Source organism: Lupinus angustifolius, chromosome LG02, assembly GCF_001865875.1.
Source record: "Lupinus angustifolius cultivar Tanjil chromosome LG02, LupAngTanjil_v1.0, whole genome shotgun sequence".
Classification (NCBI taxonomy): Eukaryota; Viridiplantae; Streptophyta; class Magnoliopsida; order Fabales; family Fabaceae; genus Lupinus; species Lupinus angustifolius.
Genome location: NC_032010.1, coordinates 17,699,823 through 17,718,950, shown reverse-complemented (window position 1 = coordinate 17,718,950; position 19,128 = coordinate 17,699,823). Strand labels below are relative to the sequence as shown.

At 33.2% G+C, this 19,128-nt stretch overlaps 2 protein-coding genes across 4 annotated transcripts; one reads left to right on the top strand and one right to left on the bottom strand.

Annotated features, from left to right (window-relative positions):
• On the top strand, positions 2,788–5,896 carry LOC109337242. The gene is made up of 7 exons (XM_019574171.1): positions 2,788–3,077; positions 3,615–3,729; positions 4,225–4,384; positions 4,465–4,613; positions 4,739–4,890; positions 5,101–5,215; positions 5,644–5,896. The coding sequence occupies exons 1-7, from the start codon at positions 2,884–2,886 to the stop codon at positions 5,779–5,781; spliced, it is 1,023 nt and encodes a 340-aa protein (XP_019429716.1). The 5' UTR covers positions 2,788–2,883; the 3' UTR covers positions 5,782–5,896.
• Positions 12,454–18,086, bottom strand: LOC109337225. 3 transcript variants are annotated; one of them, XM_019574153.1, is made up of 5 exons: positions 17,486–18,086; positions 16,490–16,619; positions 16,066–16,292; positions 15,002–15,824; positions 12,454–14,606 (listed from the first exon to the last, which is right to left on the bottom strand). In XM_019574153.1, exons 3-5 carry the CDS (start codon positions 16,288–16,290, stop codon positions 12,670–12,672), a joined length of 2,985 nt encoding a protein of 994 aa, XP_019429698.1. In that variant the 5' UTR covers positions 16,291–16,292; positions 16,490–16,619; positions 17,486–18,086; the 3' UTR covers positions 12,454–12,669. The 3 variants fall into 3 exon arrangements, with proteins under 3 accessions (XP_019429698.1, XP_019429695.1, XP_019429705.1); XM_019574150.1 differs by lacking the exon at positions 16,490–16,619; XM_019574160.1 differs by lacking the exons at positions 16,490–16,619; positions 17,486–18,086 and having other exon boundaries at positions 15,002–15,182; positions 15,240–15,824; positions 16,066–16,479.

The following is a 19,128-nucleotide window of genomic DNA, read 5'->3' as shown; positions in this document are numbered from 1 at the left end:
CAGGGTGATTCAGCGATGGTCGTAGTGGTAGGGACGTTACCCTTTGAGTTATGATGTAAATTAGGACACTGCCCAGAAAGGAACCCAAGATACCACGTAGCGAGATCGGCTGACCGTAAGAGGCTTGGTCTGGGACCGTCCAGGGTATTCAGCGATGGTCGTAGTGGTGGGATGTATTTCCTTTATATTACGTGTTAACGTAAGATCGGGACCCACAAGAAGCATTCCTGAGGGAGATGACTTAAGGTGGGTCCATCATGGTAAATAATGGTTAAAAGATTTAATCATCTAACTGCGGTTAGTGTTCATATGCATATGGTTAATAATGAAGTAGTGGAGAGAAAGTTGACGGGATGACTTAGAGCACCGTGAAGTAAGCAGGGACGGCACTGATTGGACGGTGATTCGCCAACAATGTCTTGAGGGAGAGTCTGGGTGAGACGAGTCCCTTGTATTCCTGGGGAGGTACCCTGTTGGATCGGACAGTTCTCACAGGCCAAACTAGGCAATCTCTGACAACCCCTGGATTGCATTCGAGATCAATGAGAGGGTGCCCAGAAAGCGTTTGTACGACCTAGGTCCAGGTAGGACTGTTCCTGAGGGAACCGATCGATCTATTTTTACTTCCTTGCGAGGATATGTTATTTCGGGTGCGTACAAAGTGGCTTGGTATGGGACCTGTACTCTTGATTTGTTTCCCACTAGGTTATTGGGAGGATATTGGTGTAATGTGGATGATCATGACATAGCATGCGTATATTGCACTTGTGGAAGTGGATTCCCACATTGAGTTATAAACATCATGCATCATTAACATTATGCACATAATATTACTTGTGGTTATGATATTTGTTTATGAAATGTATGTTGATACATTATGGTTTATGTTGATAAGCGATGAGTTATGATGTCGGTTATAGATAATATATGCGTGTGTTATTATTTGGGGTTATGATCCCCACTTATGTGTTAATTAATTATAATCATGATATTTTGTTGATAAATGGGAAATATGATATTGTTTGGGAATAAGTGTATTTACGTTACATAGGTTGACTAGATAATTGTTTATGAGAACAATTGATGAGTTTGGTTATAATACTCATGTAAATTGGATAGTTGTTTACGAGAACAACTGATGGGTTATAATGTAATATGTTATATATATATATGAACTGTTTTTCATATCTGAGTGTAATATTCTGAGTAAGTCCACGCCGTCAATGAATTTACGTTCATTAGATGTCTTACTCTCTCTATTTCTCTTCTTTTCTATTGCTTGCTTTTCGGACGTATGCTCGTCAGGTAGACAGCTTTGCTCGGATTTGGAGCTACCCGTCCGTGAGGTTCCAAGAGGGGGCATGAGGAATTGAGGAAGAGGCAGTACCCTAGCTAGGAGTTGCTTATCATTTTGTGACTTTTGAAAACAAGGACGACTTCAGTTTGTTCCTGTCTTTGTTTAGTGTCTGTTGGCGATGATTAATATTTTTAAGTTATCATTCGATAACGATAAGTTGATTTTCCGCATTTGAGTTACTTAAAGTGATGTCCCGGAAAAGGAAGGTTTTAAAAAGGAAACAATTTTATACAATCTCACCATTTCAAAAAAAAATTTACCCATTTTTCCGCAATGTTCTTGAGAAGTATTTTTCGGGGCGTTACAAGTATGATACTCTATGTGTTACTACTTATAATTGGTCAAAAAATACTTTATTATTAAATTTTTAAGTTAAATATATTTTTTAACCAATCACAAATTAGTGACACATGAAGTAATATATTTTTTAGGACATAAAATATGTTCTCATATCCCTTACCCTTTGTTTGATACGATAAAATTAGAGCGAAAAGAAAAAAAGTAAGAAAAATTGAAGAAAAGTAGAGGATTTCTCTTCTTTGGTTGTGAAGAGAGAAAGAGATGAGCAAATAAGAATGTGAGACCCACCATAAGCTCTTTATCTTCTAATTTAGTGAGAAAGTAGAGAGAAAAGCGATTTTATATGAAATGTCGAATATACTCTTTATTTTTTCTACTTGTTTATTTTAAGGGTATAATATATATGCATTAATGGTATAATATAAAAATTTATACATAGTCAGTACATCATTTACAATTTATTTATATTAATTTTAATTAGTAATAAATGACGATCGAAAATGAATAATATACGATGTAGTGACAGTGTAAAAGACTCTTACACTACCATTAAGTACAAAAATTTCTCTTGCTTCAAATACTAGTAACATAGATTAATAAATACATTAATTGAAATTATAATAAATATATAATAAAATTTATAATTTATAATTATAACCTTAATTTTTAATTAATAATAAAACAACATTTTCTTCTTTTTTCTTTATTTAGGGTTATTCTTTTCATTCAAAGTGTAACAATATTTTTCTTTAGTCATTTTTATTCAACCAAATAAAAGATTAGGAGAAAAAAATATATATTTCTCTTTATTTTCTTTCCTTCTTTGCTTATATCAAAGATTACACAAATCTATTTTTAGTACTACAAGAGTATTCTCTAATCCTTCGTGTAATGAAGTAATCATTTCTAATCATTTTCAGGTGCATCCCTTCCAATAATCAACAAACGTGTCTCACAAGAATCGAACATTTGACAATTTTGTTATCATAAAATTTTAGTGGGCCCTTACAACATTGACTAGTGGTTGATAATCAATTTTTTTTAAATGAATCAATTTAAAAGTAAATTTGTCACTTCACACACAAAAAGTAAAAATAAAACAAATATTGACTTAAGGTTGAGGACACGAACAAGTACCAAATAACACATGAAAAAGCAATAGAAACAGCCATCTTCAGAATCAGAAAGATCCTCTTCCTCTTCATCTCTCTCTCTCTCAGTAGTGAATGGGTGGAAGATGGAGAACCGTTTCTCATATTTTCAACCGCGTTACTTCTTCACAATCCAAGTTTCTTCTTCACAACCGTTTCTGCAGTGCAGCACCTTGCTACGCTGACCCGGAACCACATAACGGGTTTGGAGCCCCGGAACATGACCTTAACGTTAAAATCCCTGTTAAAGCCTATTTCCTTTCCACTAGGTTCGTTTGCATCAAGCTCCTTCATTTCTCTTCTTACTTTGTTTATCATTTGAATTCCGTTGATGGGTCATTCTCAATTTCTTGTTTCTTTGCTTTTCATTTTCGGGTTCTGTTCCACTATTGTTTGAATTGAAGTGAAGACTATATTATGTTAGAATTTTTGTGTTTGTTTATTCGTTTTTTTGTATATTTAAAGTTTAGATTTCAATGGTTTGTTTATCGACATGATATAGGATATAGCATTTGGTATTGTTTAATCTATGTAACCGACTCCACCTAATGAAAAAAGGACTTGTTGTTGTTGTAGTGTATGAAGGTTATAACTTCTATGATTGTATATGATTTATTGATTTATACAACGGTTTTGAAGTTTTTATTTTCTTGTCTGTTCCTTTTTTAGTGTTGGATAGTGTTTTTGTTTTCCATGATTTTTTTAGCTTTAATTCGACTGAACCCCTTTCCTGTTACTTGGCCGGTTGTTGTTGTCTTGTTTGTTTTTTCTTTGATTTGACTTTCTTAGATTCATAATTTTGGCAGTATAAATTTGAAGGGCATTCAGGCTGACAATCTGAGAAACATTGTTCCGCCATCTTCCCGCTCGTCATTAAACTATGTTGCCCTCCGGTTCTCTGACTATAATTCGGACACTAATGTAAGAATCCTTTCTCGGCTTATAGTTTTCAAATTTCTATACTTTTTCTATCATTTTGTGCAACACATGGTTATTATTAAGTAACATTTGCTAGGTGTGTTTTAACGGGCCATACATGGTTTTATTATATGTTTGGTGCATTTTATAAAAATAATAGAAAATAGAATAGGAGTATAGGACATCAAGTTAAAAATTGGGACATTAATGTCCTGTTCTTTTCCACCCCTTCTTTATTGTCTGTCATGTATGCTAATACCTCTTGTTTTTGGAATGGAAGGGGATGTGCTAAGTTGTATTCTAAATGACAATGTTTTTATTATTGATAATAAGTAAATAAATACAGGACTCAAGCATCGAAAGGAAAATAATACTCCCTGGTTAAAAGCAGGACTCTTGTGTCACATTTATGAGAAAACCTGTTTAAATAAACTACTTTTACAATATAACAATGTGATTTATTTAACAGACTCTAAAAACTTGGGGCATTTGATCCAGGATCCTGGATTTCATGTGAAAGCAAGCAGCTGCCGTTACATGGTTGTATACCAGTATGGGTCTGCTGTCTTGTTTAATATCGAGGATCATGAAGTAGAACATTACCTGGAACTAGTAAAGAAGCATGCATCTGTTTTACTTCCAGAGATGACAAAAGATGGTAAATTTCTTAGAAAAACCAATTAATAAAATAGCTTTCTGAATCCTGTTGCTTATTTTTAATATGTCCTATGTGATCAGATTATGCGGTAAAGGAGAAGCCAGAATTAGTTGAGGATATGCAAGGAGGTCCGGACTACATAGTTCTCAAATCTTTGGATACTGATGGTATCCGTATAATTGGAAGTGTCTTGGGACAAAGCATAGCTCTGGATTATTTTGTCTCACAGGTTGGGGTGTGCCAAATGGCATCTTATTTTCAATATTTTGGTGGCGTTGTGTTATCTCGATGATAAAAGATGACCACTAATTTCAAACCATTGAAAATTTTACATTCATTTTCTCGTGTTATCAGGTTGATCGTTTGGTTGAAGAGTTTGCAGGCATAAATCGTGGAATGGAAAAAACTGGAACTTTCACTATGGATAAAAAGAAGCTCCTTCAACTTGTTGGAAAGGCTAATTCACATTTGGCTGATGTGATTCTTAAAGTTGGTCTATTTGAGAGGTATATCATCAATTCATCCTTGTTTTAGATATTAGAAAAATGTGCATATGCTAGAGTGAGAATATGCTGTAGTTTTTAAGTTTATAGTCTCCCAAAATATTTCAAAATTTTGTTTCTTAGACTCTTCACCCTAGAATATTTATGTAAGAAAATTCAGTTTATGAACTTGTTCTTAGTGTTTTCATTGATGTTTTATTATGTATTCATCAGATCAGAAATTGCATGGAGGGATGCAAAATATGCCCAAATATATGAATATCTTCAGGAGGAGTATGAAGTTGCCCAACGCTTTGGAAACCTAGATTTCAAATTGAAATTCGTAGAGGTATTTTTGCGTATTTTATATGTATTTCTCCTACAAGTATATAACTCATCTCATTCAATCATTGCATATGAAAAACTTGTCTGGGTCTGATTTCATCTTAAACCCAACAGCGTGCTTATTATTGTACATAGACACAGTTCTAGATGAGCATTATTTTTTGCTGAATATTTAGCTTAATTCTATAGTTGAGGTTGATAACTTGTTATGCTTAAATGATACTGTTACATTAAGGACTTGGTTTGTTGTATCATGTTTAATAAGCAAAGATTAGTAGAATAGAGGGTTGGAATTTTTTTAAAGAAAAACATCTTTGGACAACTATTTATAATATATCAAGTTAGATTCATAGAAATTAAAAAAAAGGATCTATTTAACTGCGGATATTATTGACTAATTAAGGCTTATTATGTTGATTTGGTTGTTTGCAGCATAATATTCATTTTCTCCAAGAAGTTCTCCAGAACAGGAAGTCAGATTTCTTGGAGTGGTGCATTATTTGCCTATTGGCTATTGAAAATGTTATATCCTTTTATGAGATTCTTCACCAATCAAATACACTTTCTTAGTAAGAGGTAAGTGGTTGAATCTAGATTAGTTTATTCTAGCAACAGTTCATCCAATTTTTGAGCTAATCAAAGTTTTGCAATATGTATTTATGATAAATAAAAACCACACATCCCAGTCTGCACTTTATTCATTGAGCTGCATGAAATTTATTGGATAATTTCAAACTTGTACAGTTTCTAAGAATAGCTAGATATATTGATCATTAGAATAAGGAAAAAGATTTCACCTTCCTTTCGAGAAGAGAGGATTAGGAAAATCCTACTGATTGTAATTTTCTCCCGGGATATCAACTATGAGCTCTTTTGGTTGATGGATAAGAAAGACATGATAGGATAATTTATCTTGTTGCAATCCAGAGTTGGGTGATTCTGCAGGACATGATAGAGCAATCCTGTTGGCATGTCATATCTTGTTCACTTTAGGGTCCGTTTGCGAGTTGATTTTTGGAGGCAACGGAGGGGAGGGAAAGACTTAAGAGTCATGAAATACACTTGTAAGGTAACTTTCAAATCTTTCTTTCCATTTCCTTTCCCTTCAAAACCAAACTTGAAAACAGACTCACAAGACTATCTAGGTTAGATATGAGCAAGATATGATAGTATAATTTTTCCATTATATCTTCACACTTGAACATCAATGTCACCATAACTTTACTATCACCACTGCCAACACCACATCAATGACATTATTATCTTGTGGGCACCAAATAGTGTATCTTGTTTTTATCTTACTTTCTATCCAGTTATATCCTATCTTGAAGATCAAATTGGTCCTATATTTATGAAGTTTATGCTTCCTAGTATCATTTTTTTCTGTTTAGAAATAGGGGCATCTAGTATTACCTTTTTTAATAATGCATTTTCTTGATTCTTGATGTAAAATTCACGGATTACTCTTCAACATAGGGAGCACAATTAATGACAAAGCTACATATGGTATCTTCTTATCAATCAATAAAGAAAAGTGCTAACAAATAACAACACACCCTGTTATTGGATGAAGTTCATATGGGGTCCAGTCAATACAAATTAAACTCATAATATATTGGGTCCTATGTGAGCTTCAAAGTTAGCTATTCTTAATGAATGAAGGCACTTCCTTGATCAGATAAATGATCTGTATTATCTAAACCTTGGCGCTCCTCCTATTTAGCAAACTAATTCAGCTTGGAGAAATAATAAAGTTTGAATCCTTGGTGTTCATTAGTCCTATGAATCCTAAAAGTATGCATTACATGGTGTATGTTGTGTTCCACGAATGCATTTCGTGTATGTAGGTAAGATTGTATACATCTACCCTTACCCGATTCTATTATGTTCGAGTTTAGTGCATTGAACTGATTTTGTTCTGGACAAACACAGAGGAAGAGGGTAACCCTGTTTATCCTAGTCTGCCCCTCCCCCCATAAGGTTGCTACTTGCTAAGAAAAGCTGCATCTTAAAGATTGCTTTGACTGAAAGTGGAATAAATGTGAATGGAACCTCGATTGGTGGAATGTTAATAGCTGGGTATGAAAAAACATTGATGTAATTTTAATTTTAACAACTTGAAGATTAATACGTTGCTTATTATTGGGATTAGGAAATTAAATTCTAGAGAAAACTAATAAACTGAACTGGTTGTTAGTGACATTATGCATTGATACATGAGAGATTCTTACTTGGTATCGTTGAAATTGATTATGATATGTTTGTGATAAACATGGTGTAACTTTTATCATGGTATAATTTTCACTTCCTATTTTGTCCTTCATGTCCTTCATGTTATTTAATTGTTACAAAAAATCATATAATCCTAATTAACCACCATCAACATATTAATTAACCACATTCTCACCTTAAACTAAATATTATCATAAACACAAAAATTATAATATAAAGTACACCGACAAATATATTCTAATTATAAAAAATAAAATATATAAAAATTAAATACGTAATATCATACAATATTGACTGACAGATACGAAGTGCTTGTACACACTAGTACTATATAAAGCCAAAATATCTTATTACTACATGCATATGGCATAATTTTATTTTGCCTATTTTACCCTTTTAATTAATTATTACTATAATGTTTTCTCAAATGATAAAAGAAATATTAATGGAAGTTAGAATAACTTATATACACAAAAATATCAAATCACCAATACAATTTTTAATGTAAGTTTTAGTAATATCACAATTCGTTATCATATTTTTTTATTATATAAGTTATAATAGTATCTATACTTAATAAAAAAAGTAATATAATTCTCTAAAAGTAAATATATAAAAATTAAACATTTAATACTAGAAAATAAGAATGTAAGTCGATAAATACAAATTGATTGTCAACACGTTAGTTTCTAAAATATTTTTATTGATGACAAAGGAAATGATAAAAAATAATAAATCAACTTTCATCAAAAAGAAAAAAAAGTTATCAGAATTTTGACTGATTTGTTTATCATTGATAATAGCGAAATGAGTGGGACCTAATAGTAGTAGTATGGAAGATTTTACTCTAACCTGCCAACTCCATTTCATTGTTTTTATTTTTGGTTTATTTGTGAATTGAGTTTTGGAAGTAAAAGAATAACAATCAAGATTTGAAAGTTATGAAATACATTTATGATATGATTATGAAATTTTTCTTTCTTTATTTCTCTCAAAATTTAACTTACAAACAGATCTTAGTTTTAGTTTTGAGCCTTTTTGGTCGTTCATGATCAGGAAAATGGCATTGAATGATTAGTTCTAGACGACATTGAATAATTAAATATCCTCCCATTAGTCCTCAAAAATCATATTAAACGATGGTCAAATTTCAAATCAATCCTAAAGTTTGTATTTTAAAAATAATTGAACCAATTTGGGTTTTCTTACTCCGTCAGTGCCATTTTTTAGGTTTTTTTATTTTATTTCAAACTACTGTTTGGTCAAACCTGGTTTTAAATTCTTGTATTACTCAATAGATATACATATCCTTTTTTATTGATTAATTTTATTTTTATTTCTATCTCTTATGGAATGAATATTCCTCAGTACTTTTTTAGTCAATATGGAATATTCCTCAACACTTTTTTCAATATGAGTGTATTAACCTTAAATGACAAAATTTATGAGTTAGGGGGAGTACATTCGAGGAACAAAGTTTAAAAAATGTCCTTGTAAATTTTGAGCCTAATAATAGCAATAGACATCAAGGTAGGTAGTAAAGTGAGTATAAGAAGCATACTCGAGGAATGTATTCTAATGGCGAATCAAGAACTCAACTCATCCAATCATAAATCGGTTGGTTAAATACATTAACATATTAGTTATTTTAGGGGTGAGCATGAGTTGGGTCGGGTAAAGACTTATTCCTCACCCGAGTCTAAATGTTGATTATAGACCCGATTAAATATAATGCAAATTCCTTTTAGATCAAATGTTCTCAATATTATTTATTATTATAGATATATAATTTGACATATGAAATATTATATATATATTGTTAATCATGGAATAAATTAGAGAATCAATAAGAATTTTGACAAAGAGATATTATTACTCTATACATAATCTAATTTTAAAACTTAAACCCTAGGTTGGTTCACTGCGAATTAAAAAAAAATAATAACAAAGGTTGGTCTAGTTAGTAATAAATTGACGACCCTAGCTTTTCCCCATGTGAAGAAGTCGTTGTGGGTAAAATCTATAAGCACTCATAAAGTCGATAGGCTTGCCTTGACCTTGGTGAATCCCTGGAATCCAACAAATTCAAACTTATCCTCTTTTTGATTGAAGTGAAGAAGGAATAGAAGTGAAAGATAAAGACCCTCTTTCTCTTGTTCTCTAGAGAAGAGAAGTTCTGTAGAGAAGAGAAAGTATAGCAATAGAAAGTGACAGGCGACCTTATTTTGTTTCTCTCAACAATGGTAAGAAATTACAGAAAAGAGATAATGATGATGTACAAGTATATTAATACCCTAGACAATATTATTTTTTCTCTTTATTTCAAGGATATTTTTTAAGCATACAAATGGGTTAGAGTAGTTTATTAAGCGGATCTGGCTTATTTTGTGTTATTCCTATATTCTTATATATTATTTAAGAAATGAATATGAGAAAAAATTATAAAACATATTTAAAGTTTTAAACACATTTTAAGTTGACTATTTTAATAATATGATGTAAAATTGAATTACTAATAATTGTTCAATCAATAAAATATTAGTTTATACATATCAAGTAACAACATAGTATCACATCACTACGTAATAATATAACATCATTGTTTAATAACATAACAATCACACCTATAAACTAATAATATAATATTATGGATTAACAATATATATTTAGGAAGTAATAACGGGTTCAGGTACTCATAGGTCCGAATACCTCATTGTCTAGACTCAAACTCATCCAACAACGAGTCTTAATAACCAATTACTTAGAGGTCCAAAAATACAAACTCAGACCCAACCCGTTGTAGATATTTTTTATGGATATACACAGCTCCAAGTACTGATTGTCATCCATAATATTGTTGTTATTAAAAAAATAACATCATTTCTTTCCTAACTTTCTAGGAGGAAAAGAATAGCATATATCTCTATTTTCTATTTCTTTCATTCCAAATAACACAAAAATCTTCTCTTTTCTCATCTCTTTCTTTTATTCACACTCACTATTTCATATATTTCTTTCTTCACACTTTCCACTCTCCTACCACATAATGTAGCAAATTTATTCAGATGGTGTAGTTTGACTGTAAAATACAGTTCTAGTGCACCTTTTGCATTAGTTATAAAACTAGTGCAATTTTTTATAAATCGGCAAGAGGATGGGTGTTTCATTTATTTTTTTCTCTTAGCCCCACCTAACTCGACAGCCCCGTTTGAGTTTTTATTTTTTCTTTGAAACTCGTCTCTTAGGAGGGAGTTTTCTTTTTCTTTTCTAATTTCACATTCTCTCTCCTAAATCAGCAGGGGGAGAGGAGTTTTTTTTTTAGTTTTCTCTCTCTAAAGTAGGAGTTTTATGTGTTCTATTTTTTTCTCTTAATTACATAAAAATCGGCTATGTTGAAGGAGTTTTACTTTTTTTGTTTGAGTTTTTTATATTAGTGTATATTTTTGTTCATGTACCACTTTTTATCAAACCTTAACCGTACACCTTCATTAATATTTTTTTCCAGTGGTACTTAAAAAGGATTAGAAGATACAAAAATAGGTGGTACATGGACAAAAATATTTTTTATAGTGGTACTTAATATTTTTTTATAGTGGTACTTAACCGCACACCCATCATTTCTGAATAATAGTAAGTGCCACCGTAAAAAATAATGGGTGTGCGGTTAAGTACCACTGTGAAAAAATTTAGTACCGTTGTAAAAAAATATTTTTATTCATGTATCACCTATTTTTGTATCTTCTAATCCTTTTTAAGTACCAATGTAAAAAAAATATTAATGAAGGTGTGCAGTTAAGGTTTGGTAAAAAGTGGTAAATGAACAAAAATATACACTAATATAATAAACTAAAAAAAAAGTAAATTTCCTTCAATGTAACAGATTTTTATGTAAGAAAAAATTAAAACACATAAAAAGAAAATTAAAAAAAACTCCTCTCCCATGCCGATTTAGGAGAGAAAATGTGAATAAAAAAAAGAAAATTCCCTACGCGTACACGAGTTTCAAAGTAGAAAAAAAAAAAAACTCAAACGGAATTGTCAAGAGAAAATATGCAATCCTCTTACTGATTTATAAAAATGCACTAGTTTTATAATTAATACAAAATGTGCACTATAATTATAGTTTTATAGTCAAACTATACCATCCGAGTAAATTTGCCGATAACCGTACACCACAAATGATAATGTCTTTTAGCTAAAACGAGGTTTATTAGGCTCTGTTTTGTAAAATTGGCAAAACATGTGAAATTGTTGTTTAAAGCAATGTCATTGTACTCATAGCTAACTGAGTTCAAAATAATTATACAAATTAGGGAAATTTTGAAAGTTGTCATTAAAATTATAAAAAGATTAAATATTTATTTCAGTCCTTCATGTTTTTCGATCTTAGCAGTTTGATGCTTCAAAAAATGAAAAAACTTAAAATGGCCCCAAAAATTTCAAATGTGGATTAAGTTAGGCTTTTTATGATCAAATTAGTCTATATCAAATGTTGTAAAACATGCTAAAAATGACTAATTTGACCTACATTTAAAATTTGTAACACCATGTTAGATTTTTCAATTTTTAGACCAAACGGGTAAGGTAAAAAAACATGAGGGACTGAAATGGGCATTTACTATTAAAAAAAACAAATGAGAACCAATTACTGGCAGCTTCCAACATTAGCTTACATCGTTTGGAAAGCTATTAAGTCCATCAGCCAATAACTATAAGCTGCTTATGTCACACATCAGAATGCTATAAATGCGTCACAATGCTATAAAGACCCTAGAAAATAATTAATTACACTACATAATGAATTGTGGTGAGGACAAAATTATCACATTATACATTACAATGGAACAAATATGTATATTTATATGTATATCATAAGCTAACTAAAATCCTAGTAGATCGAGGGCAGCATAGTACTGATAATACCAGAAAATCAATCGTAAAAATCTCAGAAAGTGAGAGAGCATTAAGCTGAAGGGACACTAGTATATATCTCAATAGTTCTATAAGAGATAATCAGAAGAAATCATGCAACATTATTTAAGAATAATACAACTTGGTATCACAAGGAAGACTAATAACAATAAAGCATATACCCGAATACCGGTTTGAATAAATTTACAAGAGAAATCACCATGCCTGAGAGCATCATCATGTGTTCCATCAATATGGAACTGAGCTAGCTCACCCTCTATAAACTCTCATAAAAAATTCAGCCTTTTACTGTCATTAGGTTAATGGGATCGATGGAGGATTACCTGCCGTGCACCTCTGTCTACGGGGCCTTCTGGTTGTCTTGCCCCAACCTATTAGGCTCCTGTCCTCCAATCCCGCTTCGATGTTATTAAGCTGCTGTATCAGTGGGATGCAAGTTTCATTGACTGTCGCCACTGGTGAGAGAGATGGGGCAACCTGCACCCTCCGTCTCCCCCTGCCACCGCCATTCCTAGAAGAACTTCTCCTAGTTGATCCTGAACACCATGAATGACCTGTTGCTCTCATAAGCTCTCCAAATGTCTGAAGGTCTTCTGTCATTTCATTCCTCGATAAAGATACAAGGCCAGGAAGGATGTCCTTTTTGAAGTCCCTCCTCTGCCTCCCTCTCCTTGCTGGCCCCTTTCGTGTTCGAGTAGGTAGCAATGTCATTGTTTCTTCCACTATGAATGTTTCGGGAACAAGAGGCTTGGGCATGTAGTCTTCTTCCTTAGTTTCTGGTAGTTTCAATGTCATGGCTTCAAAGTAATCCATTCCCTTGGAGGAAGAAGATTCCTCGCCATCATCACCACTTTTACCCCTCAAATTTTCAAGCTTGCTCTCGAGGTTATCTTTACATGAGGAAATTACATCCACAAACCAACTTAGCGGGTCAGCCATTTGACTGTCTGATGGATTACCCGTCACACTATCCACTTGATGGCAGGTGAACGATGACAATACAACAATTGACTCTGCTGCTTGTCTCATTAATTCATCATGTGTCTGTTCAACTGTGTCTACTGGACCTTTTGGAGATTCCGGAGAATTTTCAAGCTGTTTTTCTTCAGGAACAGAATCCTCTTCGTTCTCAAGAACAGCCCGAGCTTCCGGATCTATTGCTTCCTTCATTTTTAGACTGTCACTGGGTATAGTTGTCAAAGATGCTTCATCCTCACTCATACACAAGTTCAGATCAAATTGATTTCTAGAGTTGGCTTCTTTTGTAGGACATCTTTCCCTACTAACTATAGTTCCAGTGGCAGCTTCTCTTCCCAACTCAAGACCATCAGCATCACAAGGCAAGTTCATGTCAAATAATTGGTTTTTCCGATTATTCTGCACCACTTCAACATCAGATGGATTAAGAATTGAGTTAGAGTAAGAAGTGATTGACGACATTTCCTTCTTCGGAGAAATATGACGCATATCAAATATTGGAACAAGAGGCAAAACTGCATGAGGCTCCTCATGCTTCTTTTCTCCATCCATGATCCCATTACCTGACTGGGAAACTAAGTTGTCGGATGAACAATTTGAAAGCATCACATTCAAGTCAATATTTCTAGACTTCAAGTCATTGAAATTTGAGTTTGAATCCTTACATGGACCATTGTTGATGGAATGTTGAGAAACTATCTTAAAATCATTATTATGATTGAGGTAGTTGTAGCTAATGGAAGAGATGTTTCTTGATGTTTCCTTGGACCTAGATAATGACCCTGTGGGAAATCCATTCTGCATAGGTAAATGACATGGAAAACCTGAGTTTGGCTTGGAATTTATATTTAGAGGCCGTCGATCATCCAATATCCTGTTACTTTTATGAGACTGGGAACTCCTACTCAAGTCACCGGTGTTATTTAGAGATGAAGGTGTCAATAAAGAAGCTGAATGAGACCAAGACTTGGATAAATCAGAGGAAGGAGAAACCACAAAAAGACCAGGTCTATGTAAAGGTTTCACAGACTCAGGGTGCTTATTAATGGTGTGATCACTGTTTCTTTTACTGAAATATAAACCACTAATTGTCTTTTCCGTCCACCAATCAGTCTTGCTTCGATCAGTTAGATAATCAGATGCAGCTGCTTCATGAGCTTTTCTAAGTGCATCATGCACTGTTTGGGAAGATAAAGGTGATTTCTCAAGTTTGGGGGCTTGAGGAACAGGTTGTATGCTATTTTTAGCTTGTCCTGTCAACATTAGAACATGTAATTGTTATGGCACAATTTAACTAAAATCAATATGAATGCTTCATTGTTACCAGGTAAGAAAAGAAAATGTACTCCGACAAAAGAAAAGAATCCAGTTGAAGCAAAACAATCCAATTTTACTAACAGAATCTAAGTTCTACATTTGTTCCCGTCTCTTTTGTCAGCTTATTTCAACAAAATCACAATAAGACATGCTAACCTTAATTCATTATCGGTTTTCTCTGAAATGCTAATTTTGCTATCATTTTCCTTAGAAAACATATCTGATGACCAGTTGCAAAATTCCATATACCTAACTTAAAAGAAGCTTTCAAGGAGGAGGAGGAGGACGGCTTGAGAGAGAAAAGTTGAAGCAACTCGATAAGAAGTCTAACCTGCCTCAGCCGCTGACATAATCCACCCTTTTCCCCTTCCATTATTATCCAAATATCCATTTTTTCTGGGCCAAATATCAGTTCCATGATGTGACTTGTGCAAATGCTCCCTGGACAAACCAAAAAACTGTGGCTGTTTGGCAGCGTCAGACGGATTAGAGCATTCAGTTACCCCTTGATAGGGATTATGGCTCGGAAGGTCAACATATGGAGAATCATTTGTTTCTTCCACTTGAACAGGTTCATTTAAATCAGCCAAATCATTCTTTCTTCTTGGAAACTGCTCAGATCTTGAAGTATCCTCATGGCTTGTCTTCACACCAATGCCACAAAAAAGCTTCAAATCACTCTCCTTTCCATTTTTACAATTTCGATCCGGAAGAAATAATGTTGGACCATTCATCTTTTCATCACTCAGCTTTTCACTTTCCTTGGTATCAATGTACGAGTCAGCAGGGAGTAGAAGGTCAAACATTTTTCTCCGAACCTTTGAGGGCCTGGACTCAAGCACCTCAATGTCTTTTGAACTACACCTGTTTGAGGATGGAAATGGACTGCCACTTTGATTGTTGATCCCTTTAATAGAGTCCAAAGGAGAATGAATGCCCTCAACACCTGAAACAGATGTTTTAGCACAAGTCGAATTTCCCCCAGGAAAGTCAGAAATATGCCATTTTTGGCATTCTTCAATTACTATTTGAGATGCTAAGCGATCTGCAGAAAATGATGCCTCAACGGGTATATGGTTCCGGTGTAACTCTTTCCTTTTAACTTCATTCATCAAATCTCTTTGTATTCTGTATAGCTGATGAAGCTCGTAGACCTGCTTGACAATACACAATTCAAAATATTTGAATAGGTTCACCAATCATGGGGTACGTATAGAAATTAAGCTGAAAAAGCCAAAAAGAAAATCACAATTCTAGTGAAAAAAGCCTCTCCTTTATTTTTAATTTGACCAATAAGAATCCTTAAACACTTCAGACCTCACCAACACCATGCATACACTTCTAGCTATAGGGCAAGGGGTAAAAAAGAAAGTATATAAACTCGAATCTTAATACCTGATTCTTAAATATGGCCTCGTGCTCGAGCATCGTCCGCTTCATAACATCCTTATCATACACTGAACATGCATCTGCAGTGACACTTGGAAAATAATTATTGTAATACTGTCTGTTTGTCAGCGTTTTATCGCCATAAAATAGGGGCCAGCCACAACTGTTGGATTCCTCATTAAGATCTCTCATTGAGTAATGCCCTGGCAGATTCTGGACTTTTGTTCCCATTCCTGATAATTGACCACAGTATATGCAAATAAGTATTATACCGCATTAAAACTTACAAATGCTGCACTGCGTCAAAATCCAGACACACAATCTACAAAACGGCCAAATTAATGGATAACACAAATCCAAACCTAATGACATGACATATGCTTGCAAGCACATAATGACAGATAGTTACAAGGAGTGACAAATCACATACCCGTACCCTCACTGCATAACCCCACCACACTTTTGGTAACTATGGTCTGTTCAGAGTTCAGACAGTAAAAAGTGCACCTTTTATATGCAAGTGACTGATCATTTTGTTTATGTTGCAGCGATAATCAAAGCTGTAGATCCACAATGAAAATGGTAATGGACAAGGACAAAATTCATTTATTGCTCATACCAAAGCAAACAACAGCTAAAAGATACTCATAAAATAAGAACAAGCACAAGCGATTCTAAATAAATCTTTGCAAAGGAGATAACTTTCTGTAGTAGTAGGTGTATCGATGCATTAAACCTTATTCACACTAAACCTATTAATCTTGAGCATGGGGGATTTAAAGTGTTGTGCGTTTCAAAGGCACACATCAAACTACATGCCATAGACTCATCATTGAACTACAGTTATAAACGGTGTATCAATTTGCGGACAGCATCTCGCATGCGGCTGCAATATTGCGGTTCAGTGACATTTTCAACTACATCACCCCGCAATTGCGATCATTGCTCAAAATCTGGATCACCCCACAATGACCGCAACCGCAATTTAAAACACGGCTCGTAAACCTGGCACACCATAATTCAGCCATATATTATGGAGCTCAGCTTCATCAATCAATTTTGTATAATGAAGGACCAAATAAAACACCAATGACCACCAAAATTTAATTCAACAGATCCAATACAACAATGATCAAAACAAAGACCACAGAATATGTTCTCAACTAGAAGAAGCATTTGAATTACTAAAATTAAATATCAGAAAAATCCATCAACATAATTAAATGTTGAATTTATTTATTTACCCGAAAACAGTTATGCTCAGGAGTTCATATTGGAGTACTCCATCAACATAATTTTCAATAGTACTCAAAGCAGAACTTGGCATAAAACATGAAAACTAAAATATTGAAATCGTCAAGTAAAAAAATAAACAAATAAATATAATTTAATTAAAATATTAAGAGAGAGTATAAGGCAAATTTACCTCAGACCCACATCTTCTTAAGAATCCAACATGGATTCTCTACCATTTAAGATACACCAACAGCATCAGAGATAAAAATTCAGTCTCTTTTAGACTTGTACTATGAGAATCTAAAAAAGGTAACTAAAACTAAACTAAACCAATAAGAATAATAACAATATAGGACAAAATAACAGAGAGGGTGTTAAAGGAACCCCATTGGAGAAGCTTAGATCAAAATCAAGGTGAAGAAAAGGAAGAGATTTCGATCTGCTGGGCCAGCCACACCCATCAACTCCTCTCTCCCTCTCTCTCTCTCTCTCTCTCTATATATATATATATGACAAAGACACACAAATAGAAATAGAAGAAAGAATGAAGCTTTTTAATATTATTTTTAGAGAGAGAGAAACATTTTTAAGAGAGAGATCCCAGATAAGAAATCTTCACACAAACAAAGGAACTTCTAACAACAGTGACATGAAATTTGTCAATATCCGGTCTCTTTTTATTCTCTGTTTTTTCATCACTCTTCTTTCATTCTCTCTCCACTTCCTTTAACCATTTGTTTATATTAAACAGAAAAATCACAACTTTTTTTGTGTGTTTTTCATGATATATCACAAACAAATGGGCTTTTGTAGATTCTCTCCACTTTCATTGCTTTTCGCTGCTCATATCAATGACTATTATACTTTTCAACACGTAACTGAAAACGCCTAGGACGTGTTTCTCCCTTTGTTTTTAATTGTAAAATATATAATTTTATTATAATAACAAATATAAATATGTTATTTAAAAGTATATTTTTCTTTATATAGTTTTGTAACTATTGTTGATTATTACTGTATGCATCAACATGTGAATATTTTAAAATGAAATTAATTTTGTTGCACTTTAGATGTAAGTAGGGATGACAATGGAGCTGGATGGGGTTGGGTAGTGCATTATCTAGACCCGCCCCATTATTTTCTTTTTAGACCCAGACCTGTCTCAGGCTGTGTAGATACCCACTGGGTCTATTAGTCACGGGTCCTTCGTACTCAACAAATCTGTGAGTAATTTATGTAATTGTGTATTTGTTTCCTACAATCTTATATATTATTTAAGTCAATCAACACAATAATAATTATAAAACATAATTTAAAGTTTTAACACAATTTAAATTGACTATCAAACACAACTCATTTTACTGAAATAATCATAAAAAAAACAAAGTCACTACTTCAACTTTATGATTCAAAATTGATTTAGTAAGAACTACTTATCAACATAACATTAGATTACTCATATGAATTAACAACGTAACGTCACATCACATTCCTTAACAATATAACATCAATGTTTGATAACATTATAATTATGGATTGACAATATAACATATGATTAAGGTGATATTACAATTATGCTACTATATATATATTTAGGAAGAAATAACAGGTTCGGGTACTACGGGTCTAGGTACCTCATTATCCGGACACAGACACATTCAACAACGAGTTTCAAAATCTCAAGTCTCAACTACTCACGAGTCCAAAAATACAGACTCGGACACAACCCATTACGAATATTAGCTGTAGATACACATAGGTCTGGGTCTCATTGACATCCGTAATGTAAGTCTTCTATACCACATATGACTTTTGAATCCAATGTCTTGAATG

What these genes read in the sequence shown, in the direction of transcription:
- LOC109337225 (XM_019574153.1), bottom strand. Translation starts at nt 16,290, where the DNA reads ATGGGAACAAAAGTCCAGAATCTGCCAGGGCATTACTCAATGAGAGAT. An exon ending in AGGCCATATTTAAGAATCAG is followed by an intron (nt 15,825 to 16,065) that starts GTATTAAGATTC and finishes ATTGTCAAGCAG; the next exon opens with GTCTACGAGCTTCATCAGCT. An exon ending in TATGTCAGCGGCTGAGGCAG is followed by an intron (nt 14,607 to 15,001) that starts GTTAGACTTCTT and finishes TAATGTTGACAG; the next exon opens with GACAAGCTAAAAATAGCATA.
- LOC109337242 (XM_019574171.1), top strand. Translation starts at nt 2,884, where the DNA reads ATGGGTGGAAGATGGAGAACCGTTTCTCATATTTTCAACCGCGTTACT. An exon ending in GCCTATTTCCTTTCCACTAG is followed by an intron (nt 3,078 to 3,614) that starts GTTCGTTTGCAT and finishes TAATTTTGGCAG; the next exon opens with TATAAATTTGAAGGGCATTC. An exon ending in TCCAGAGATGACAAAAGATG is followed by an intron (nt 4,385 to 4,464) that starts GTAAATTTCTTA and finishes CTATGTGATCAG; the next exon opens with ATTATGCGGTAAAGGAGAAG.